The 26,717-nt window shown below is 44.1% G+C and overlaps 1 protein-coding gene across 4 annotated transcripts; it reads right to left on the reverse strand.

Moving 5' to 3' along the window:
* Positions 1-15,011: 15,011 nt before the first annotated feature.
* On the reverse strand, positions 15,012-22,560 carry TMEM100 (transmembrane protein 100). 4 transcript variants are annotated; one of them, XM_064466844.1, is made up of 3 exons: positions 22,481-22,560; positions 19,455-19,638; positions 15,012-16,252 (listed from the first exon to the last, which is right to left on the reverse strand). In XM_064466844.1, the coding sequence occupies exon 3, from the start codon at positions 16,188-16,190 to the stop codon at positions 15,786-15,788; it is 405 nt and encodes a 134-aa protein (XP_064322914.1). In that variant the 5' UTR covers positions 16,191-16,252; positions 19,455-19,638; positions 22,481-22,560; the 3' UTR covers positions 15,012-15,785. The 4 variants fall into 4 exon arrangements, with proteins under 4 accessions (XP_064322914.1, XP_064322913.1, XP_064322917.1 ...); XM_064466843.1 differs by lacking the exon at positions 22,481-22,560 and adding an exon at positions 22,306-22,419; XM_064466847.1 differs by lacking the exon at positions 22,481-22,560 and adding an exon at positions 21,774-21,863.
* Positions 22,561-26,717: the final 4,157 nt, after the last annotated feature.

Below are 26,717 nucleotides of genomic sequence, written 5' to 3' on the forward strand. Positions count from 1 at the left end.
AATAGAAGTAACTGGCAGAGCCTAGGTGATGTGTCCCAGCTACATTTTCTCCATACAACTGCTTGACAGTAGGGTGCCCGACCTCAGAAGCTGCGGTGGGGGCTCCCATTGCGACACCAGGTAACAACCTGATTTTGCAACAGTGCTGGTCCACAATAAGTTCCCAGGTTCTTTCTTGCCCAGGAAGGTGCCCTAAGCAGCTGGCCAGAAGCTCATGAGTGCAGGCTTGTACCTCCCTCATCATTCTGCTCCACTGCATCGACCACTAAATATTTTAGGTAAAGCAGAACATTTTTCTTTAGCCTACACAGTAAGGGACTAAATTCAAAACAATTGGACCAGCAAAACAGGTGAGGAAGAACAGAACCACTGCTGCTAGGTCAGCTCAGGGCACTTCGACTGCTAACACTATTGGGGGGGTGTGACAAGGACACCCACCCGATGGGTGCTGGAACACTCACCTTTCCAGAGGGAAACAGCCTCTGAGTCAGCCGGGATGCTCGTATGTGGGAAGTCCCAAACACTTATGCTCCAGCACCCACCCACCTCAGAGAGCGGCTCAGGGAACGTTATGGGGTTGGCGTAAGATGGTTTGTCCTTCCACAGACCTAACCCTGCAGTGCTTTTGGAAGAGCTACACAGATTGTTTTGCTTTCTTGGGTAAGACCTGTCTAAAATTGAAAATTTGCATACATATAAAAATATATATGCAAGCTTCTGCTAGCCACAAGGGAAATAAACAAGGAAGTAGTCAGGAATTGGGAATAGCAGGGTGTCTTTTAGTTATTTAAGGTATTGGCTGAACCAATGGGCATGCTTTTCCTGTTTTAAATAGACACAATAAGATAAAGGTCAGCAGGGGAATTGGTTACATTTCTCTTTCCCACGTATAGGTATGCTGCTGTAGAGGATGTAATCCTGCCCAGAACACTTTAAAGATACAGAATAATTTGGAGACTTTGGAACTATCATATGATGCTCTGTGCTGATGAAGCCAATAGGTACCAATGCCCTGCAAAAGCCAGAAGAATCTGGGCATTCTGATACTCAAACAGCAAAACTAAATCCTGCTATGTAACTAAGGGATCCCACAGGAAAGCTTACTCAGCATCAAAGCTGACTACCCTGTATACTTATCTTTATAAGAGAAAATATCACATGGCAGAGCAAATATATTTTCTAATCAGCTTTCTTATGCTTCAGCAGATAATTGAACTAGAAATCAGTCTCAAAGTGCACCAAGAGGCTCAATAAATATCACCAAAAAATAATTGCTTAGGCCAGGCAATAAGATACTCAGCAGTGCTCTTCCAGATCTATTAACATGCAAACTTGTTACAGACACTAGGCCATGCACAGAACCCACCTTGATTTTAGTGAGTTACCACCTTATTTTATAATTAAACCCATATATTTTTAGCATACTAAACAATTATAGAAGCAGCTATTTTAGACAAAAATATAAGAGAGATCATAATCTTACAAACCTGCACGTGCTCCTAAGATCAGCAAGAGCCTTCAGTTTAGTGAGAGGTCAGCCTACCTTGCAATTACATTTATAATGCATCCTGGTTCAACAGAAACCAATTATCATCACTGGCAGCTGTAAATAATTCAGTTAATCAATTGCTAGCTTTGAAGTGCAAAGAAAGGGATGCTTCTGATTATAAAAGTACTTTTAAAGACTATATAATTTCTTGAAGGGAGAATATTAAATGGTGGGGTTTATATACACACACACACATTTATATACACACATGCACATGTAGGCATGTATATAAAAGCCCAAGAGAATTTGTTCCATGGAGAAATGTAGAAGGACCTTCACAATGGGTGTTCTGAATGTTGCTTCCTTAGTCTTAAACATGAAATCTAAGACTGACCATGCAAAACATACAGCAGTCTGTCTGAGGTCTCAAGCACATTATATCTTGTATCCAGGTTCTATTTTACAGTTTCCTTATTGCCTCCAGAATCATTACTCTGGAGAACATGCTGTTAACTCAGCAAAAATTAGAACCCTGCTGTCAAGAGCTCAGGGAAAAGCTATTACAGAATCCAAAGCATAAGGTGTGATGTTATTGGAATGTTTCTGAATGAGGAACTTAAAGCAATCTATTTGTTCTACTTTTGTTTTGGAAAAAGAGTAATGAAATATTACTCTTAGGATCCAAAATGAACAAGAGATCCATTCCCTCCCTGTATTATGAAAAAAGCCACATCTTGCAAAATCTGTTTTAATGGCTTATTTCTGGTCCAGGGATTTCAAAATGTATATGGCTATCCTCCAAACCTTCTTTGAAAGAAATGAAATAAGACTGTGTTTTGGTTTAACTTAGAAAAAATATTCTCATTGTATGCAAATTCCTGCCCTCGCCTATGGGAAAAATGCACCATAGTGGCTGCGAGTTACAAAACCTTCATTGTACAGACCATGATGTGTGGTTTGAAAGACGTCTCATTTCACCTTTCTGCTTGACCAGTTGAGCTATCACTGAAGGGCAGAGGTACAAGAAGTCGAACAGTGTTTGGTTCAGGAGTTACACACGTTAGCTTAGGCTTGGTTCAGCAGAGCATCTGCACCCTAGTTTAACCATAAGCATCTCTGTATTCTTTGCTGAATTTGCAACAACAGCAGAAAGTCATCCCAAAGGACAGTCCTCACAGTGACTTTTATCTGAACAAATGTATTCAGTGGTTTCCAAATAAAATACGTAGACCAGGGAATAAGGGGATTTGATATTGAGTTTAATTGCTATTCTTTGGATGCACTCAAATAATACTAGTTTTTGGAAAGGCTGCTTTCTCAACTCATTGTCATACTACCAAGAACCTCTGGCATCCGAACAAACAAAATGAGTGCTGAAGAGGAGTGAGCTGGCTTTGTGATATGGCAATTTAAAGAATAATGGACTTCTAGTGGCAAAGTCTCCACGTTGTGCTATTATGTTAGCAATTATTGCAGAGGAAGTTTGTTTAGGATTTAGGCCCAAGGTTCCCTAAGCGAGGCTTGTAAACAGAATGGAAGTTGACTTTCCTGCTGGTGACAGAAAGATTGACAGCTAACAGCAACCTTTTGTGAGGCAATGACAACTGTGATTATTTTGCAGTTTCACTGCAATGTGATTAGATTTTAATTAGGCTGTGGCTCTGCTGGATTTTTGTATTGCTTAATTGATGGTCCCAAACCAAATAACTTTCACTATGAGGAAAAAAAACCCTGAGACTTGAATTCCCTCCGTCGAATTGGTTTAACGCATTCTAGAGCAGTTTCACGCTTGTAGCAAATGAACCTTCTTTCTTTACGTGCTTTGGATAAAACCCACAGAAAGCGTGGAAAGATCCCCTAACGGACTCTGGACCTGGGTCCAGGTGACTGCCAGAGGCATCTGTTACTGAAAAGCTCTTCAAATTTGGTTGAGAGAAATGGGTTTCTATTTTGATGTAGAGAATGGTATAAATTTCTTTCCTCAGTTCCATAAAACTGTCATGAAGATGAAACTCCTTTTATAATGAAAAAGTAGTTGTCAACAGATAGGCCACTGTGGGTACAATCTTGGTTTTATGGAGATCTGAAAGTTGTCTTATTATCACCAGTGAGACAAAGATATAATGTGGCAGATTCAGAATAAAGGAAGCACCATAATTTCTTTATATTGTATATTTTTATAGCTGTGTTGCTCAGGCCACATTTCTAAACTTGGAGAATTAATATTTTCAGATCTGCTTTCGTGAAGAAAAGAGTAAGGCGTAACAGGATGATTGTTTATATTCACAAGGATAATATGTTGTTTGATTAAACAGATGTTAAAAACAAACAGTAAAACAAATAACGTCTGATAAAATAACTTTGGGAAAACCAAATCAGAATTCATTTCTTCAGTTAGGAACAAGCGTCTAATGGGAAGTGTAGCTGATGAGCCCGTCTCGGAAATTTTTAAATATATCCAGAAACTTGAGCCACAAGCTTATATTTGGCAAACACTATCGAAAATGTTCCAACATCATATGATAAGACTGAGTTATATAAACACAGCCCATGCATGAGAAAGTTGCCTACTTACGCTTCATCAAATAAGAAGATGGAAACGTGCCAGTATATTATTAAAAAGTAAAGACTTCTTTTTCCATTCTCCACAAGAAGGAGTAAATTTAGAGAAGATGGAGGCAGGAGCTGCGTTTGCTTCTTGGACCCACTATCAAAGTCTCCATTCAAAAAGCAACACAGCTTTTTATTTTCTCCCTTTCTAGCATCTAGGTATGCTCATTAATCACACGGAGGGAGGCCACTCTGTGGATGTTCGTGTTCATTTACAAAGAGACTTAAAAATCCTCTAAAATGAGCTAATGCTTTAGTATATGTTGTCCCTCTGTTAGGAGCCTGAGCGTTCCTGTGCAGTTCAAGGCCATTCATTAGCAGCTGCCAGCTATGCTACAGGCCCCCCTCTAATCAGTCATTCCATCATCACTTTAGGACACTTGTAATGCTTGACAGGACTTTAATATAAAACTTCCCAAGGCAGTTGTCAGATGGCCGTGAGTTCTGACCATGATATAATTCACATGTTCAGGAATGTAATTTCATGCTATGCATGTTGCTGAACTGCAAGCTTTTAGTTCTGACTTCACGGTACTTAATCTCTTCCATGCCAAAAATTGCTTCAATAGCATATTTTACGTTCAGCTGAACTGCTGCACTAGCTCAAGGGAAAACTTTGTTTCAAGGTAGATTTAAATCTTGCTGGAAAAAAATCTAATCAGACCATTTAATACAATTTGCACTGTTGCTCCTTCTGCGTGTGATGTGCAGGGGATGCAGAACAGCTCTGCCCGCCTCACGCCTGTCAATGACCAACACACAGCACGTCTCTGCTGCAAATGAGGATTTCTTCTCCTCGCCTGCCCATAGTACTTGTTCTCCAGGGCCTTTCAAGGGACTGGCCTCCCGAACACCCACCTTGCTGGTCTGCTGGAGCTGCACAGGCATTGGAGACGGCTGCTCACTGCTGTGCTGTGCCCTGCGCACCTACGCGGGCAGAGACAGCCCTGCTCCAGGGAAGCCGCAGCCTCACCAGCAAGGCAGATCAAAGAGCAGCATCTGTGGCGTGTTCCATACACACCGCAAAGACTGGAAGGGCCTCACTGCAGGGCAGATCTAGAAGTTAAATATAAATCCCCAAGTACTGCCATACCCACAGAACAACCCTCCTGCTACCACTTTTAAGCTGGAAAGAAAGTGAGGAGTGACTTCACAGGGTGTCGTTCGCGTGGCTCCGTCTCACACTTGTCCCTGTGATTAAACGACCCCTCTGCACAGCTAGCCCGCCCCAAAGCAGCTAAAATGAGTGGCTGAATGAGATGGAATAGCAGTCGTCTCCCACAGATAGTGTGTCAACATCAGGAGCTAACAGTGCCCAGGCCTGAACAACAGCCCTCTAACTCTTGGTAAAAACTGGCCATTTTTTGCAACAGTTATTTGGAGAGCAAGCTGCAACTACCACTTCTCTCCCACACATTTTTCTGTCTCGTTTGCTCCGAACTGTTCTCTGGCCCAACTTGGAGTCTGCTGTCCTGTGTTCAGACTGTAGCTTTCTGCTGGCTTTTTGGGGCTGGCTCCCCAAATACCTGGTGTTCAGGGCCTGATGCTAGGGAGACCTGAGGAGATTTTCCTTCTTTCAAATGACGGATCTGTGCAAATGAGAACTCTCTCAAAGTACTCGGCAGAGTTGATGCCAGTCACATTTGCAGCGTTCCAGCGTTTAACAAAGACTTCACTCTGGGGACAAGAGCATTGTCCAGCAAAGGAGGCGACAGAGCCATCAAATCTATATGCCAGATGTCGGTGTCGTAACTTGTACTGAGACTCCTTTCTCTTTGTGCGCTTGGCCTCGCTGCCTGCAACGTGCATTTCCCAGCTGGAAAGACCTCGCGCACTTCTAACACTGGGAAAAAGAAAATTGCCCAAAGGGAAAAAGTACAAAAGGTTTGCCTCTGCTACAGGAAACTGAAACTGCCAACAGTCTGCTTTGCTGAACGTTGGTGGAATTAGGGTTTAGCAAGGTATCAGCAGTGTGTGCACGGACAGAAACAGCGAGAAAGAATTTCCCAAGTCAGGTTATTTTCTCTCAAAACAACATAGAGTAGAGAAATAAAAATTCAGCGATTGGAGCTCTTCGCAGTCTGGAATTTCAATCAATGAAAAAATCCAGGATTTTTCTAATTTTGTTACCTTCCCGAATTGAGATGCAAATCTCTGTCTCAGGGGTTTATGCATAGATTTAGGTACAGACCTTTCATATATGTGTATAATATTTCATTTCAGCAAGATGAAAATGTTTCATGTCATCTTTCTCTTTTTGATGTTTTATAAACAGTGCAGCTGAAAATTAAGCATGTTAATAGGATTATTACAATTTCCTGTAACAATGAATACGCAACAAAATCGTTAAATTCCTATGAAATGTTTTGAGTTAATCAGATCATCATTTTCCAGTGGAAGACTATTCACTTGGGACTTTCTGACCAGCTGTAACTCTAGCATTTGGAAATCTTTCACCCTAGGAAATTAAGAATATCAGAACCATGAAAACATGGGAGCATGGCGAAGTGCTTGTTGTGGCACTGCAGGGATGCCTATCAGTCGTGGGAGCACCGCAGCACTGAAGTCTTAATTCCTCGTTCTTCTCCTCAATTTGAAACCCTTCATACCTCTTAACACAGAGTATTATATATGTGTGAATACATAAGCAGTTCACTTAGCGTGCAAACAATTAGAAAACAGAAAAAACTCCAGTAGATGGCGCTCAAAAATATCCCAAATTCGTGGCCCTGCGCGGCTCTAAGAGGACCTCAGGGCTGCGCAAGCGGCTCGGTGCAGGCAGCTCTGCCGGCAGCTCGGCGCAAGCGGCGCGGCGGCCGGGGGATGCGGGACGAGGTGCGGCTCTGGCTCAGCGATGGCACCGCGACCCTGCGCGGAGCCCTTGCTGGAGGCAGGAGGTGCTCGGAACTGCCGGACCCGTACACAAGGGCTGGCTCAGCGGCGGCACGCGGCTGTTGCTCACCCGTGCAATGGGAAACGGGGCCAGGCATGTCCCGGTTCCACCCCAGTTCCTTCTTAGCACCCTGCTCTGCCATGCACAGCTATCGGTTGTACTTACTGGGCACTCTCTCAGTGTGAAGGTAACAGAAAATACACATAAAGATAACGGATTAAAAGATGAGTCCTGTAAAAACACAGCAAAGTTTTAGAAAAGCGCTGAGATCGGGGCAGGTGCAGAACAGGACCTGCGGGGTAGGGGAATGTCTGTCTGTCTGCCAGCTCCTGTGCACTTGTGTTGCTTAGTAATGGCCAATTCCGGTCCTAGTTTTAGATTTTGTAGCTCTGACTGGAAAGAGCTTGTTGTGTTACAAAGGTGATTGAGTAGCAATTCTTCAACAGAAGCACAAATGGTTTTACCATCACCAGGGGAATGGTTTTTATTGACTATTTTGACCAAAGTCCAGAGTAAAAGTTGATACCATCTAAAGAGTCCCCAGCTGGAGGCCCATGGGAAATGATCTAATGACCAGGTCCCCAGATGTCCCACAAAGCCACTGCCAGAAGTGCATTAGCAACAACATGCTGTGATTCATCAGATGCTCCAAGGTGTCCAGCAACACTTCGTGTGGAGCCCAGATCTCCTGGCTGTCATCTGCTTTATACAAAGACAAAACAAAGCCCTTCTTCTAGGAAGGGAACGGATACATCATGAGCAGCAATGGTGAGAGCCTTTCCAAGCTGGTGGCTAATGTGCTCCAGTCCTTCTCTGGAGCACTTACATCTGCTTTAACATTATTATGAGCGAAACACATGTGCACATGGTTTTTGCCTGATTTTTTTTTCCCCATCCTGAGCTCCAGGCTTGATGCTTTCACTTCTGGTCACTTTACAGTCCAACTGCACTTTACTGTGTCTGGAGGTAAGTCCCTCTAGTCCTGCTTGGCGTGATCAAGCAGCCCAGGCTACAGTGAGGAAGAGGTGGCTGCTCAGAAGAGCCATCTCAGCCCCACTATTGTCAGCACACAGTGGGGCAGAACTTGAGCAAGTCAGTGAATGTGATGTGAATGCTGTGCCCAGCACTGACAACTTACGTCTTTCACAATAATCGGAGCTGGTGGCAACTGAAGCTATGATGCCTCTCATGTCCCATCTGCTGTGATGGAGGACCAGAAATATTTTCCCCAAGGGAAGAAAAGCTTGTTTTCTAGATTGTTGGGGTTTTTTTAAATTTTATTTTAAAAGGCAAATGGAGGTGTTTGTGCTGTTACACTTAATCACTCATCTTGCAAGAGCTGAAATGCTGGCAATAACTTGACCATCTTTCTGATCTGGCACAGGAACATTATTCACTTCAGCAGTTTTGCCTTTGGGCAAAAAGGGCAAGGGGTGACAGGATGGCTTGCTTAAGCCTGGATCTCATTAAACATAAGCTGTACCAGTTTTGTTCCAGATCAGGCAACAATTGATCCAGTCATTAGACTTTCTATTCATAGGGAAATGGCTAAGAGATTAGGATGTTTCTTTACAAATTTATTTTACGAGCCAGAGTGATGGCTGAGCAGCACGTTGCTTGTGTGATAGCAGAGGTCATTCTTTGAAGCACCATCAGTTGGTAGGCAAAGAATGACATTTTCTTTGTCTCTATCCAGCGAAAAACAAAACAGAAGTGGCAACACAGATGGTCATACATAACATACCCCATCGATTCCAGGGGACTAAGCCTACTCACACAGACTGTGTATCTGACCCCAGCAGTCTTAACTGAGGAGCTCTTGAGTTACATGATGTGAAGCACAGTGGGATTTTAGCTCTTCCATTACATGGAAGATGAGGAAAAGTGATCGTGGCTCAATTCAGAGGAGCAGATATCTCACCACAAGAAGCTCGAGCAGGCTTGTGGGAGCAAACATTTCTTAACCATCAGGCTGCGAAGGGAGTGAGGGGGTGGTGAGCACTGGCTTACAAACAGACTTTCATTTCAGCTGCAGCCCCAACATGCCCGGCCCTTCCAGCAATTATTCTGGCTCTCGGCCATCAGTCCTGGGAAGAAGCTTCCTTTGGGAGAGTGCGCTTTTACGCTGCAAGTATTAGAAGTTTACATATCTCAGGTCATTTGCCCCTATGTGTAGTCAAAGAAGCATGTGTGTGTGGATATATGACCTTTTCCTTTTTTTTAACCAATACAAAAAACTCAAGATATTAAAAAATGGACTCGTGACTGAATTTAAAAATAAAAGCACAGCTATCTCCTACAGCTTTGAGATGAGGAGCAATAAGACTAATATTGCAGATTAATACTCTGAGTACCTCAGAGAAGAATTACCATATGAGAACCTAATCAGATTTTGTCACATGTGGTCTGGCAGAGGGGAAGGTGGGAATACGAAGTCTTTGCATCCTCCTCTCTGCACTCTGCCCAATGCCTACGGAGGGTTTAGGGTTGCCAACTACCCAGATCGACAAGGGGCTGCTGGGCTGGTCTTGGAGAACACGCACTTCAGTTTGTCCCTGTCACAAATTGAACGCAAGGCTCATTTGAGGGATGATTTGGGCTCCCCTAACTCACCATTTAATCTCCCAAGAGCTCGTCCTGCTAAATACTGAATTGAATTAGCTTTCCCAGGGACAAAGGTGCAGTATCAAGAGGAAGCTAGCTGCAAACCATTTCAAGCTGATAGCTTCTGTTCCCTTGCCAGTGCATTTCCCTCGAGAAGCGGTGAAAGTTGTTCAATGAAGCTTTTGTGTTCTTCTGGGGAATCTCAGCTAATTCACATACAGGCATACTTTGTACTTTTTTTTTCCTTTGTTAAGCAGTCATTGTACGATCTGCAGCACAGTGAACGTGCAGGCAAAAGAACAAAGAGCAGCAGGCAGCGAGAATGTGACACCATCTCTTCCCATGCAGCTCTGTTGCTGCGGCTCGGCCGGCTGGATGTTATTTTAGTGGCTGTGCATCCCACCCATGCGTTTCTGTGGACCCAGAAGCCGCGCTGCTGTGACGCCTTGTGAGCTCGAAGCTTATTCATGTTCAGGAATGGGAGGGTCAGGGCCATCGACACACACCAGCATCCTGCTGCCTATTATTTCCTGCCAGCGCTGGCGTCGCACCAAGCCCTAACATGACAGGTGGATGGAGTTCACAAGGAAATAATGTCATGGGCCAGTTTTCCAGGAAAGCTGTTAACTCTATTCACAAACTTGGGCCTTCAGATTGAAAGGGAATGTGGCTGAGAAGAGGTGGTGAAGGGCTGCTCTGGTGTTATTTACTTTTTTTTTTCTTTAAATAGATTATTCACTGACTTCTCTTGCTGCAGTACAGAAATCTTTACCTCTATATAGTGCCTACCTCTTCAAGAGTAGACTGTGGCTGAATGCCTTATAACTTACAAAACCACGGGGGTACTGCCTTTGCAAATCCCAAATGGCCATTTTAATTTCAGTCAGATTGCAAAAGATGGTACGAAATGAAACTTCTGCCTTTTGCTGAGCTAACTGGGAAACAGAAAAGGAGAAGAAATATGAGGTGTAATCTAAGACTGATGTCAACCTGGGGACTTCAGGCATTTTTTAAGAATGAAACTGAGGATACAGCCAAGAATGTATCAGGAACAAGACTTATATGTTTTAGAAGCACTTGTGTAAAGCTCTACTATCCCTCCATGACTTTATGCAGTGTCCAACATTTGCTGTTGCGTGTTCTTCTCTTTCTTTCCTCTTTTCCTCTCTGTTTTTAAAGTTTAATACTTTTTTCTCTTACTGTAGGACACACAAAAGAGTTGTGAAAGCAATCAATTTAAAGAAAAGTGTTTTTCAAAAATGCCATGTTTGCCACAAATGCAAAGTTTTGGATGCATGAGTTAGGACAATAGGACTCCAACTGGCTGCTCACAAGAGGAAGGATTAGGTCCTCTGTCATGTTAATAGTGACATCAACAACCTGAATAAAAGCCAAAAATTCAAGTTGATTCTGCAGTTTAATACTATTGTTCTCCCACATGGTTTAGCCTGTAAGATCTAGTCTACACTTAGAGTTTTGCCAGGATTTATGTAATTTTTCACATCATACAGTGCAATTCTTGATATGTTAATGTACTTTTATGTATAAAAGCTCTTTGTAATTGACAAAGATTTGTACTGATATAGCTAAAACGTCCTACGGTCTAAAAGCATCAGAGGTATTGGAAATACATATGCAAAATTATGGCTGCCCATATAGTTCTGCTTTTGTTATTTTGGAGCCCATTGTAAAAACAAATTAGGTGAAGCCTGCTAATAATATGCAACAACCTCTGTCTCAGTAGCGTAGCCCTGGGCTTTGCTCTGGATAAGCAAAACTGAGGCAAGAACACGGGATATTCCAGAGGGCTTGTTCCTGGCCTGACCCTTCCAGATCCTGATGAGACCTTCAGGCCTTTCTCCATTCCATACTCTGAGCCTGGTTCCTATTCTGTAGAGCTGCAGCGATGTTGTACATGCGTTGTTCAGTAACAGGAGCTCTCCCAAGTGTCCAAGGCAGAGAAACTTAATTATTGACATAAGCCCGTGAAACTAACCTTTCTCTCTTTTTCTTTTTTTTCTAAACCTGGCAAATTATGCTATCAGAACCACAGTCACGTACAAAACATGACATGTTAAGTGACTGGGGAATCGTAAATTGGGCGTTTTGACTTGAACAAATACTAAGCATTGTCATACTAAACTGATTATTATTTTAAAATACTGTCCCAGGCTATAACTGGCTTTGTGTACAATAGCAATACAGGGTGTAGTTACAGACACAATTTCCTGTGCTTAGGTTTTGAAATTATTATTTAAGATCCCCGTAACATTTGCCCGGTGCATCAGCGCAATTCCCCTATTAGATAATTTTCTATCCTTGTGAGGGCAATTTTGCTTGCGCAATGCTGCCAGAGCTTTCAGGAAGGGAGAGACAAGCAATTGCGACAATAAAATTTGCATCAGCTCCCACCCAACCTCTCCCAGAACCAAAATACCATTTGCCGTATTCAAAGCCTGTTCACACCAGAAGAGAACGTGTTTCTGAACTGGAAAGTCATTGTGATCTCCACAGGGTTGCATCCTCCAGGCTGACGTTTGTCTCTCAGGTTCCCATGAGAAACGCCAAACGGCAGTTGTGGAGTTCCAAACGGCTTTGTATCAAAGACTTGGTGGATTGCATGACCCAGCATCCAGGCATGAAACCCCGAGTCAGTCCAGATTATGTCATCGTGTTCAAAAGCTGAAGCCAAAATCTTGCTGTTTGTAGCTGACCAGTTTGAGGGGGTTGACCCTTGTAAAAGCATTGTAAACATGCCCTTGTAAAGAAACATTTCAGATCTAACAATATCACCCGTTTCTGGAAAAATGAAGGTGCTGAGCCTGCCACACTGTACTCACGTAGCACCTCTCCCAGAATGATTGTTTTTTAAGAGCTAAAAAGAATGTATTGTTCCTGTGTTGGAACCAGGACAAGGGGTGCAGGGAGAGAGAGGATAGTAATGAAAATGTCTGTAATATGTAGATTTGTAGGAGGAAGAAACACAGACTGTGAGACTTTTGTTGGATGTCATCATCAGTCATTCAGAAAAGATACCACTACTTCAGATTGTCCCAAAATCAAAACACACAAATCACAGTGGAGAAGCCTGTGCCAGTTTCTAAGGCCATGTGGCAATTTAGTGATGAAACACATGAAAACACCTTCAATGGCATGAGGTCTGACTAAACTGTTCACAACCTCTGCCTTGCTCCTGCAGGACACCAGGACCAGGTGCTGGGATTCTTCCCCATAAAGTTACTATTTGCTTCTCTGAATAAAGGACAAATAAGAGTGAATTCCTGTGCAGGCTTTCATTCACTACTAGGTATGAAGATGCTTGTGCATGTACCTTGTCTCACCAGGATACAGCCGATGATACAAAGCTCAGCCATGTGTGCTATGGCAGCCCTATATTACCTAGAGGCCTCTCAATCTGTCAGTTAGCTGGTATTAGGGGACACCATGTTGTATCTGAAGCTTTGCTATGTTAAGAGATCATGCCTAGGGTCGTTGCAATGCTGTCTGTCACTGCTTACATGCTGCTTAATACCTAGATGCCCTACAATTAGCAAGGCAGAGGGTGGTGCAGGCACTCTGCTGCGTCCTTGTGTACGCAGTGCAAATATAAAAGAGAGCAGAGATTAGGGAAATGAAATCTCCTCTAGCAGCAGCAGAGCAACTCTTACTCTCATTTACCCTTCCTGAAAAAAATGCTCCCAAAAACCCATTGCCTCTATTCCACTGCCTTTTCTTTTGGCTTAGAGCAGAGCCTCACCTTGCACCTCTACTTTCCTTCCACGTGCCACATGCAAGCTCGCCTGTATGGCAGCGATGGTGAAGGGCGGACCCGTGTATGGGAAAGACTTCTGAAGAGGGAAACAGGCTGCTTCTGCTCTGGACTCAGCCTGGAAACCACATGTGTAGTGGAAATCGCTGCATCTCTACAGCCCCTGCAATTCTCTCCTCGGCAGCCCGCAAAATTCCACTGAGGAAAAAGAAATGGGGAGGGGGAAGAAGGAGTCAGAAAAACTATTGTGTTCCCAGGGAAAAAAAAAATAAACAGCCCTATTTAGCTTATCCAGCTTTGCTAATGTCAATCACTTTTCTCATTTTAAACAGGAAAGACACTACTTTAGTCCACCTGTTCCATTATTTATCATGCTATGCATTTCCCATGAATTGTCACTCATGCAAAACCTGTACATCGTAAGGGGACACCCTAATATTTTTAATGACCTTAAGCAAAGTGATTGACATTAGACACCGGTGTCAGATGTTCTGGTGACGCAACATGTTCTCCTAGCAGCAGGAAAGCTTCCTGCCGTGATTAAGTTAGGGCTATGGAAGTGCTAAAATGTGTTGTCAGCTTTCCTCTGATGCAAGTGATTTTATTATAGCGTCTGGTAACCACGGAGTGTGGCAACGCAAATACTGACTCCAAACATCCCCTCCCATACATATAGCTTGCTCTATTTAAAACACAAAGTGCACTTTGCAAATCCGGGGATAAGTTATGGATGTAACAAGCTTAAACCATGGAGGGCAGAGGAAATGGAGGCACCTAAGCCAGAATGCCTGGGTGATTTCAGCAGGAGAAGCATACGGCTCTGGATGACCTGCAGAAGGCTATCCCCTGCGGCACCTGTTTGGCAGGTGTGCTCTGCAGTGGCATCGCCACAGCCACTGTGGGTGCCAGAGGCTCTGGGGAGCAAGGAGGAGGCACACCAGCACAGGCCTCGCTTGCTGTAGCGGTGGAAAGCAAAAATCACATCCAGGCCTTGAGTCTGAAGAAAGTAAGGGAAGGGGAAAAAAAAAGAAACCCCTCAAAAAAAAACAGGAAAAAAAGGAGGACTCCATGCAGCCCCTCTGCCTTCTGACACCCTCATACACACTGGGGTGGACGTCTGTGACTTGGCTCAGCACTACTTGTCCTTCATGATATAGACAAAGACATGTTCTGGTTTGCTTCAACTGGGGACCAGCCCCTCAATTATTCATTACCTGAGGAAAGTTGGAAGACCTCTGGAACACAGGAGTTACAAAATCAAACATCTCAGACACACCCAGGGGGCACCTGAGACCTGCTTTTCATAAAGATTCGCAATCCCAAAGCTCATTCAGCAAACACTTACTACGCAGATGACTTTGCTTCCACAAGTGATGATTGATAGTTGTGTCTAAAACTGGCTATGCCAGGAAGCGTCTGCAGAACTGACCGTTACGATTTTTCAATAACTGAGCTGTTAATCAAGCTGAAGAGGAATGGGCTATCAAACCAAAATCCATAGTCTATAGCGGTGTTTGGAAGAGATCAGCAGTATGTATGTTGACAGTAATTGTAACAGGTGTTTTTCTACAAAAACAGAATCATAAAGCAGTCAAAGTTGAAGATACAAACTATCCTGATAGCAATACAAAAAGATTTTCTAAAGGTCTAGCAGCACTGAATATTATTTTAATGACATTTACTCTTTAATTTTATAGCAAAATAATCAAAAGTGCTAAACCTGACCACTTAAATTTACAAAAAAGTCTCATGTTTTAAGCTATAATCATACCTCGTTATTTAGGTTAGACAATATAATTACACATTTCTACCTATTTCTATTCAATAGTAAAACAAAATTAATATTAGTTGGTTTTAAAAAGGGGGGAAGTACCACAGATATTGGGAGAGGGAAGTTACATAAAACATAAGAATCAGCTTATAGAGCAATCTGCAGGTGCGTTGGTTGTTATTGCTTTTCTTTTTTGAGCTACAAGTTAAGTCACAGGCAATCTGGGCCGTAAGCTTGCAGTCACTTTAAATGCTATGACTTCTCCCTTGGTCAAATGTCACAGTGTGTACTTTAAGGAGATCTCTGGCATTTCAAGTCAGTTCAAATTATTTTCTTAGTTCTCACCATTTCCCCTTCCAACATGATCAGCATGTTGGAGAACGCAGTTATGACAATTGCAGATATGAAGACACTGTTTTCTGTGAAGAAAGAGTGGTTTTTCTTCCATCTTGGAAAGAATCACTACCAAGTCTGCAGTAAGAAAAATACTGAGTACTTGCAGAATTTTTAAGGGTCTTTCTTAATCCATTCCATTTTCATTTCAGTTCATTTCCAAAGTTAAATTAAAACCTGCAATCTTTCCTACTGATAAATAGTCAAGTTGACTTGCAAAGGTTCTGCCTTCTGTCCAGCCTTCTCTTGGATGTCTTTAACCAAACAGGGTTCGCTGATTCGCCACAAGCGCCGTCTGGCTCTCCCGCCTCTTTGCTTTCTTCTTTTGCTGCCTGATTTTCCAGCACACTGCACTAGAAGCCAGCAAAAGGAGTCCTGATGACAAGACGACTAATCCAAACACCGAGATGATCGATCCATGGGAATTGAAGCTGTATGCCACAGCTGTAACCACAATGCCGGCTATGAGGATAACCACACCGAAGGGGATGGTACAGCGGTAGCAGGAGAGCTCTGCGCCCCCTGTTGCTGCAGTCAGCTGGCATTCACTGACAAGAGGGATGGTGGTTATCACACAGTCATTGTTATTACTCTTCTCTGTGGTTACAGAATCAGGATGCTTCGGAGCACCCAGGATCTCTTTAATAGGTTCGTTTGTCATCTTGATTGTCTTTACTTAGTCAGTTCTTAGGCTAGAGCAGGCTCTGCTGAACACGCATTGCACTGTGGAGAGAAAAGCATAAGTTCAAGAAGTGTTACTGTTATGTGACAAATGAGTGACGCAGAAGTATCCCGTGTGGGATCGCAAACAAACAGACACTCTGACCCGGCAAGGATTTATGCACAAGATTAATTTTAACACTGCTGATTGTGGTGGATCCGAAACAATTGTTACAGTAGTCATCAGCATGCGCATAAGTGCTAGAAAGAACAGTGTCACAGACCAAGACAGACACCAACCTCAGAGTGTTGTGGGCCAGATTCCACTTCAAGTCACATCTTAAAAGTCAGTATTTCTGGATGCAATTTAGATTTCAATAGCATTACATCTTCTGACGAGGAGGTGAAGTTCATAGGCTGTTTTGGTTAAAAATTCTACTTTTGCTCACACGCTTTTCCACGCTGTTTCTTTATATATACACCTACACACACGCATTACCCAGATTTGCTCCAGTGCACATCACGATAACATGAGCAAGAACTGGCCTGGCAAAAAACAGGACTGGACATTGAACCCTTTCTCAAACAAAAGCTACTTGCTGACAAAATTCAAATGGTCATGACTAGGCATGGATGTGAGGAGAATGGGGATGAAAACAGTTCCCTGCATTCAAATGCCAGCTGAAAGCTGGTGAACTTACCATTACAGCAACATCAATGCCAGCCTGTCAGCTTGTCGTTTAAATTGGCTTAATGCAGAAGTAATGGGTCCCTTATAAGTCCATGAAACCACACCCATGTTACTGTGTGGGAGGGAGATTTACAGTCACATTCACTCAGTTACAGTAGGTTGCTTTCCTCCTGTCTCCACATCATATACACACCCTCAGTCCTACAGACGGCAGGCACAGTTTGATTGCATCTGCATTATGGTGCACAACAGCTTTTGGCTCCATGGAGCCCCATGCAGAACCAGACTCCACCTGATCAGGGCCAGATGAGCCTGTTGCTCTCCGCTGCTACGACAGACCTCTGCCATCTCACTGGGACTCTACTGGGGTGGGGGCCACCCTGGGGTCTGCAGTGAGCCACTGGCACTGCTGTGCTGCCTTGGGCCAGGCTGTGCGCTCAGTGCACTCCACCGCGTACAACAGACTGGGACACTGGGGAACCACTGGGTTTTCCTGCTGGGAGTAGCTCACAGGACTCCTCTGCCACTTTGCCATATGGGCTGTGTAGCTTTTGCTCCTACAAGCAGCATGGTATGCAGTTCAGAGAACAAGGAAGAGCGTTGGCAATGCAGTAATGCTTTTATCACTTTTATCACCTTCACATCTGTGACTAGGAAGTTAATTGCCAGATACTTGTATTCTCTTTTTCCTTTCCCACCACTCCCACCCTTGTTGCTAAGATATATTCGTCCATTGTGGAGAGCCCTTGGTTTTGTATCTCAGCACCTCATATAATGGACTGTGTATTTTGCAAGAAAGAGGATTTCACTGTTTTTAAACACACACACACAAAAGGGCTATACTCTGTATCTAGTCAGAGAGTTCATATCCGAGTTTCCTTGAACCCTGATGAGATCTGGTTTGACAAAGCTTTTGTTCTACTGCTCTAAGGAAGAGTGCTTAGCTCAATATTGTATCTTGCTGTACACCTTCAGGGCTCAACCCTGCAAGGACCTGAGCAGCCTTTCCCTCCCAAATGACAACTGAGCACAGCACAACCAAGCACACACTGAGCACTGACAACGCAAGAGGCAATAGGCACAAACTGAAACAGGAGGTTCTGTCTGAACATCAGGAAACGCTTTTTTATTGTGAGGGTAACTGAGCGCTGGAACAGGTTTTGGAGTCTCCATCCTTGGAGATATTCAAAAGCCATCTGGACAGTCCTGGGCAGACTTCTTTAGGTGACCCTGCTTGAGCGGGACAGGGGGGTGGACCAGACAACCTCCAGAGGTCCCTTCCTCCCACAACCATTCTGTGATTCTGTGTGTTTCTGTGAAGGTACTTGGTATCTCCAAGGGCAGGCAGGGGATCGGATCAGTACTTATCAGACAAAGCAAATACATCTCTGCTGACACCTTAGATATCCTAGGTTCTCCTAGGTTCTGTTGCTTTGTCCTTCAAATTCTAATCCATGATTAAGTACCTTTTATATCAGTTGAAAGAGCCCAGGAAAGCCATGGGGTTGCTGTAGAGCGTCATCAGTCTGTCCCCACATGTATCTGAGCCACAGTTCTGCATTTTCAATAACGGCTTACACGGCAGTGAGACTCACACTGGTGCCATTATGCTGCTGCATTACTTATCCATAAAACATTACAGAAGTTCAGCACAACAGGAAAATGTGGTCCCCAAATGTCACCTTTGTTTTGATGCTACCATAAGCCAAATTCAATTTGTTCAATATTTTGTTATTAAATTTGAGGGCTGAAAAAAAATAACCATTTTCCATATAAAAGGTTTCTTAGTTCCAAATACATTGTAATAACTATTCAAAAGTGCAAATACTCCATATCAATCACAGAAATAGGGCAACTTCCCAATAACTTGAAAAGGCTTTGGATTGGGCTCATAATAAACATGATTATTCTGAAAAACTTTAACATTCAACAAAGTATACTTATTCCTGTCTCTAATGTCTTTGTCCCCCTGCTTCATATACATCCCCAATGAGCACTAAATCCCTTAGACATCTTATACAGAGATTTATGAAGAAAGAAGATATATTTATACAGTCAAAACTAACATGAATTTAAAAAAAAAATCTCCTAAACTACCAAAATTAAGTCAATGGCAAAATACCTGTTCACTTCTACAGAGGACAGCTCTTGCCTGCAATAGGATGTAAGCAGACAGGCATTCATAGAAAACAAATAAACAAACCTCTATTGAAATACCATAAGTTAAATAAACAACAGACCTATTTGAAGTGCGAGTAAATGTATTCAGCCCTAGAAAACAGGGCGCTAGATCCTCATTGCCAGTGAAGTCACTTCTGACTTACGCCAACAGGTGACTTGGTTCATATTTCAGGGTAAGAAATTTAGGCAAAGATACCCAGCAAGGCCAGCATCCTCTCACTGATCGCACTAGGAGTACTTTCTTAAGGAGCTACTTTGACCTGGAGGAAGACACTGTTTTCTGTGGCAATCTGTGGCTAACCCTGGACAAAGGGGAGAGGAATGTTTTACCCACCAATAAGTGTAAGTTGAGACTTACTGAAAAGACATGAATCCACCAGCATGCACACCTACCAGGTCCATGAGAAATCCATCGTAACAAATCCCTTGGCTCAGTAGCAGAGGAAGACTGCTTAAGGAGTCTTGTATGTCAATTCAAGGCAGAGTCATGCAGCAGTAAGAGCCGCTCCAGGCTTTGAAGTATCAGATGTTGCTGAATGATGAGTTGGAGGTGACAATATTCTAGCATGAAAGTTTCCTACAAGAAAAGTTGATGGATTTATCAGCTTCTTAAGAAAAAAACCTCATGCGTGGAAAAGCTCCTGCTGTATGCTGACCCCTGCTCCTAACCTAACCCAAGCAGGAGATGTTCTCCCTCTGGCTCTCCTAGTGGTTTCTGCCTCTTTTCTTGGCAGCAGCCACCCATTTCTGGCCCTATGTAACATTTTCCTTTGATGACGTGACGTCTCGATGATGAGTGTCACAACCCAGGCAAGTCCCCCAGAAAGAGCCAGGCAGGAAAAGGTAATGCATATGAATTTCTACAGTTAAAAACCTCATTTTACTTCATTTCTATTGTTCACTTCACCTATGTGAATCAAAGAACCAAATCATGGCTCAGAATACTTCAGGTTTGTCTCTTCTGTGTCTCCATTTCTTTGAGCAAATAACTTAAACTCCCTGTGCCTTGGTTTTCCTCACTGTAAACTGACAGTGACAACATGCTTTCCATTAAAAAACCCTTTTAAATCTAATCTGCTGTAGCAAAAACCTAAATAATATAATCTCCAAAACTCCTCTCAAAAAAAAAAAAAAGGCAAACTGAGTCCAAGAATTCACTGTAACAAACGTGATTCCATTATATTTACTGTTCTTCATTCCTCTAATTTTTAAAAATGAGATTCATAACTCAAATAGGGACAGGGCAGAACCCGCAGCAGGGCAGTGTGACAACTCCGCAGAGAGCGGAGTGATGGAAATTGTTATCAACTGCAGAAACAGCTGTGAAATCACCAAGCAGCTGGGTAAAACTTACGAAGCAGCAGAGATTTATGTTGCTAATCTTATTCAACATTCCCTTTCTATATGTGCATGATTGTGGAATATCATTTTGACACTGAAGCAGGAGCTCCTAAGTGGGGATGACAATAAATTAATGAGAATAAGTTCATATAATGATAAACTTCAAGGGCTTTTTCTCCTTTTAACTTATTAAGGCCATGCTAACATTTCACAAACACAAATATTTACAGGCACAAACTGCTGCTGTTCTTCTCTAGATGATCCTTGGAATGAGCCTGTGACATAGCTCAAGTATATTTAGCCTATTATTGAAGTTTGCTAATAATGAGGCAGTCTCCTTGCTTCTCTCCTTGACTATATTCTTGGGCACACTACCTAGCAATTAGCTTGACTTTTGGAAAAGTTTGGAGGGAAATGCAGAAAAAATCCCACACTGTAGATAAATAATCCAGATTACAGTCAAACAAAAGCAGACCTCTGAAACTAGTTTGCAGTCAGCTTCCACTCGTATTACAAGAACGGTTACATTTGTTTGCAAAGCTCTTCCTAGTGCAATTGTGCCCCCTAAGCCACGCCGCTAGCATCATTCTTTGAAAAGACTCATTGCTCTGTCCGTCATTTATTGTATTTGCCCTTGACTACCTACAATTTAGGTAATTTTTTAAAATAAATGTCTTTATCATAAAAACCGTCAGAGTAACTTTTACAGACAGGATCTCTTCCTTCCTCCCTTTCTCCCTCACCACAGAGCTGAGAAGCAGAAACATGTGAAATCTATACATTAAGCTTCCAATAGTTTACCTCTGAATAATTTCAGTGTGGTGCTCTCTCAGGAGGCGTCCCACATACCGAGTATCTCCGTGCAAGTGCAAAGAGCTGGTATTTCTCAGCCGCTACAACCCTTTACCCTTTTTTGCATTTTACTCAGAACCAGTGGGATCCACTTAAGTTTTCTGCCTTCAGGCTCTGGACCTGATTCTCTGTATTTTGCATAATATTTCAGACACCCTCTTTTGCTTATGTAAAATTCCAGTAAATCGTTATGCCCGTGTTTCGCACTTGGTTTTGCACTGAAGCGACTATGGAAAACAGCGTAAGGAGTCCTTCTGTACTGAAGGAGAGGCAGAGTTCATTTGGAATTCAACAGACTACAGTAATCCCCAACGCAAACCCGCAGCATTTCCCCGTGGGGACACTCCTGGAAATACAGAACTCGAGTTTGTACTTACAAGGCTCCAGGATCAGGCCCTGAACTGCGGGGTAGGAGGCGAGCACATTACACTCATGCCAACTGCCTGAGCCTCGCAACGCCGCTGAGTTTCCACCACCAAGTTTTCAGGTAACACAATTACCAGATTCAAGCACTCACACCTTTTTCGTGTTTCAGGCGTAGCTGGAGGGTAGGATGGGAGCCAACACGCACCTCCACAAACAAACCTTGTTATCTGCGAAGCGCAAAGCTTTCAAACGCGGCTGTTAAACGCCCCCCACACCTAGAGTAAGCCCCGGCGAGTCACGCCTATCCCCGAGCACCGATGCAAGCGGCGAACAGGCAAGGAAAGCTTTATGCACGCTTTAGCTTCCAGCCCGGCGGGGCACACGCCGACCCGCAGCGCGGGGAGCGCCTCCGGCTGCGACCACCCCGAAGCTTGTAAGACCTCATCCCCCGGGAAAAGCCCCGCGGCGCAGGGGCGGGAGCGGCGCCAGGAACCGCCTCGGGACCCGCCGGCCGGAGCGGGGACCCGAGGGGAGGGGGAGGCTCCCCGGCGTGCCCGAGCAGCCCCAGCCCGCTCCGCGGGCACCGGCAGCCGCGGCCACCGGGCGGGCGGGCGCCGAGCCGAGCCGAGCCAAGCCGAGTCGTGCCAGTCTAGGCTATGGTATGGTGTGCCGTGCCGTGCCTTACCTCCCGACTGCCGGACGGGACTGCGGCGGACACTAGCCCGGAGCAAGGATAAGAGGGGGATGCAGCTCGCTGCACAAGGGACTGTAAACAAAGTTCTTGGTGAGAGCGAAACAATTAAGGGACCGGAGCAAATTCAGCGGCGGGAACTGCCGCGGGCGGGGCGGCACTCACTCACCGGGGAAGGTCCAGCTCGGCTGGGAGGGCGCCGGGAGGAAGGCCGTCCTTGCTGGGCTGGGCTGGGCTGGGCAGGGCAGGCAGGGAGGCTGCCCTCTCCGCCGTGGGTTCGCTTGCGGAGCTGGCGCTGCAGCCTTCAGCCGCCCGCTGCGGAGATGCGCCCACCGGCGACAGGCGGGGCTCCTGCCTCGGCAGGTCACGCACCGTGGCGGGGCCCCGCATCGCTCCCCGGCCGCGTCACGTCAGGCGCGGGGCCTGCGAGCGCGTTTTCCAGCCCTCTCCGCCCTCCCGCGCACCGCCGTGCGGGGTGGCAACGCATCGCCACTCCGGCGGGCGCGGGGCGCGCTGCCTCTCCGGAGCCCTCCGGGACGCCAAAAGCGGCGGTGCGGGGGCACAGCCCACGCGGAAATCCAGATGAGTTCCTCGCTGGTGTTCAACTGCTCAGGAACTAAATGAGGAGGAACATAGTTTTGCGTGACATCCTTAGGTGATAAAGTTTTATGTATCTGGAAATATTTTAACTGGCTTGTCTATGCTTTAATCGCTCATTGCAGCAGAACATCAAATACTACACGAGTTTGGAGTGGATGGGTACAGGCATGTGTTATTTCTTACCATGAACTCTGATCTTTTCAGACGAAAAGCAGACAAATTTTGCTTGTAAGGCTTGTAAAAGAAGATGTTTGAATTTTGCAGCTAAGCTTACCCAAAGTTTATATTTAAAAGGCATTATTTTATCAATGATTGATAAAAGAGCAGTGCACCAGATGTATTTAATCAGGCACTCTGTCTCTGAAAGCATGCGTGTACTTTTGACTCCCTTTCCAGGGTGAAATCCTGGCCTCACAGAAATTAATAGCTAAACTTCTATCAGCTTCACAGGGGCCAGGGTTTCACCCTGTGTATCATTAAGAACTCCCCAGTGATGGAGATCCTGCCTAGGGTTCATCTGCAGCCGAATCAACCAGGGGGTTCTGGAAGAGCTCCGCAGCTTTGTACAAGAAACTGACATTTTTACCCCATTTGCTAGTGTTCCCTTCAAATGCATCGACATCTCAGCAGAAATGACAAGCAAACTGGCCCTGAGGAGAACTGTCATAGAGATGATCTCTTGGGCCATTAAGTCCAGTCCTTCCTAATACAGGCAGCTGTGCCAGGTAATAACTTTTTTAAACTTGCCAAGTTCCACAGCAAGCCTGGGTTTCCTCCTCCTCCTGATGGAAGGCTGTGAGTCTTATTCTGCTGCTATCTAGGAACCTCAGCCTCTTTCCTAGCTGCATGTATTCATAGGCAATTATACATGGATTGACAAGCCTTTGGCTGAAATAGATCTTCTTTCTTTTAGCAATTAAACCTCTAATGTCCTAAGACGTAGAAATCAGACTCAGTCTTATTTTAGATCATTTTTTCAGATGTGGCCATACCAGGTTTCTGCATGGAAATGCAAGTATTTTCCTGTCTCTACCAGAAATGCTGACATCTCATAATCATCCTCCGATTGTTCCGTATATCTGGATTTTTCTCCAGTATCTGTTCCATTTATCACTTTATATCAGAAACTCTTGCTGTTAGCACATATGTGCATGACCTAAATTTCACCCCATTCCTATTACATCAATTTGTCTCTAGTCCTTCCAGTGCAGCATTTGGTCCTCCTACGTTGATAGAGTACCTCCCTCCCTTGCTTACACCATCAACAGCTTCACTAGTACATTCTTACTTTTCCATGCCAAGTTTATTACTGAAAGTATTACATAAAATACTGAAAGTATTACACAAAATAAGTCCCAATACTGATTTTTGAGGAGCTAATCTGAAGAACACGTAAACAGGCATTGAAGCTGGGCTTAGAATTCTCATGTTTCTGCACAAATAAATGCTCTAACGACAGGCTAGAAGGTCACGCTCTCCTTTTTGTGAAGCAGAAAAGCTGCGATGGGAATGCCGTCTCCCTCTAGTGCTGAGAGGTCAGTGGGCTCTCCCCTAGAAGGGTGGGTTTGTAGCTCTCAGGCATATAAGGGTGGAATAAAACTTTGGCAACACCCCTCCAGCCTTTTAAAAAAGGGGTCGCTGACTACCTCTGCCTTTTAAGGTCCTGCTGAGTTCTGAGCATGACTCTCCAAGGATATAAGGAAAGAGGCGCCAAACATACCCGAACCAGCGTGTTTGGCACCTGTAGAAATTCAGTGCAAACAGCTGAGGGAACTTCAGGACTGAGCAACAGCTGCAGTGAGGGGTTACAGGTTCACAGTTCTGGACTGCCATGCTTAAATGCTACATAGTTCCCCTTTAGGACCTGCTCTAAATGACAAAATCTCCTCCCTGTGGCCTTAACACAGCTGCTTCAGAAGAGGTGCAGCCCCAGTGGCTGGGACAAGAAACAAGAAGCCTGTGATTCTGGAACCCATGTGGTCTATTGAGAGAGCAGAGTTTTACTCCTAAATTGAGCAATGTTGTTGCTCTGCCTACTAAGCCACACTTGCAATACTTCATGGCTTCCTTTGAGTTTCTAACAGTCTCCTGGGCCTTAACAGCCCAGCAAACAGTGACTCATTAATCTGGCAAAGTACAACCATTGTGGGCTCCCTATTCAATTAGTTTTCCTTGCCTTTTTCCTAACCCTCCACTGAATTTTCCTTTATTTTATCCCTAAGCCCACACACGGACACAACACGCCAGCTGATTACATTTACTGGAACTTTGAGAAAGCACTCTTTCAACATGTTTAATATGTTGTAAATTGTCCTTATGATGTCATGCAGTGTATGTGTTTTGTGTTGGGGAACGGAGTCCTTAACAAAGCCAGTTAAACCAGAGAACCAAATCATTTCACATAAATGCTGTAGCTCCCCTCTCATTAAAACAGTTTACAGCACAGGGGAGTTCAGCCCGGTTGGTTGATAGCTATGCAAACCACCCACTCTGTGCGTATCAGGCTGATGAAATGGATGTGCTTATAATGATAGTGGGAAACCTCTTTGGCGACTAGGAATATGGAAAGGAATTTTCTTTGAACTGCATTAGATCCTACCAGTGCTTTGGTCAACATCAGTTATCCTGCTGTGCATTTGAACTCTGTTATTGCCCTACTCGACTTTCACTTAATCTTCCTGCAGTGCTGAAGAAGACAGGACATCTGGAACTGAAAACAATTATTCTTATCTCCTACTGCTTTCATAATTACATGAAGTTCACATCTGAAGAGCTGCATTCCTTATGTGGACATGTGCTTTTAATTAACAGAGGGATGTGCCACACCACCAGAAGCCAAATCCTGAATCTTGCACAAGTTGGTTACAGAACCTCTGAATCTTTAGCCAACATGGCATGGCACCATTCTGGCCGAGCTAGGAGGAAGCCTGGTAAATAAACACAAAACAATGTAATTGCACCATAATGTGCTTTTTGTTAGAGACTACTGCAGTAGGATCCAGCAGATTCAGCTGAGATTTAAGTCAGGGTAGGAATGATCTCTTCCTGTGGCTCTGCAGAGATCTTTTCTTGGTATTCCACCTGCACTGAGTACCCCAAAGAATTTACAGGGCACAAAGACGTGAAAGGAAACATAAAGAGCTGAAAAAGAGAATTGTCCAAGCTCACCTAGTGGATGATGTCAAGAGACATTGTGTATCTTGCTTCCCTGCTCTGCCAGTAGATACGGCATAAAGAGCACACACTCTTCAAATGGTCGGTCTAATGAATATGGAGCATTTCAGCCAGTTGTAATTGACTCTCCAGCTGTAGAAAGAAAATTATGGGCTTTCAGCTAACGTACACAGGCCATTGGTTCAATTACTTCCTTTAAAATAAGCTTCTCTGTAGGCTGTAGACAGCTTGGGAAAATTGGTGAGAAGGGAAAGAAAGTGTTATGGGGAAATCACCACTTGCCAATGGTGTTCAATGGCTGTTGATGCACAGATATACTGGTTTATGGTCAGAAGCCTTCAGATTATCTTAGCTGACACCCTACGTAACACAAAGCATTCGATTTTATATTCAGTCCAAGATCTGTTCTATGAAACCAGAATTCTCTGCCCATCTGAAGTATATTTTTTACAGAAAACCATCCATCAAGAGATGGAGAATTTGTCTTGGCAATTCATTCAAATGTTACTATCTTCACTGTTAAAAGACTGTGGTTTATTTCTAATTCTTCTTATTTCTTTGTTATAATTTTAAATCTTTTGGCTTTTACCCTGTCTTAAACCCTTACCCTGTTACCTGTCTTTCTTTGTCCA

Source organism: Phalacrocorax carbo, chromosome 16 (assembly GCF_963921805.1).
Source record: "Phalacrocorax carbo chromosome 16, bPhaCar2.1, whole genome shotgun sequence".
NCBI classification, from domain to species: Eukaryota; Metazoa; Chordata; class Aves; order Suliformes; family Phalacrocoracidae; genus Phalacrocorax; species Phalacrocorax carbo.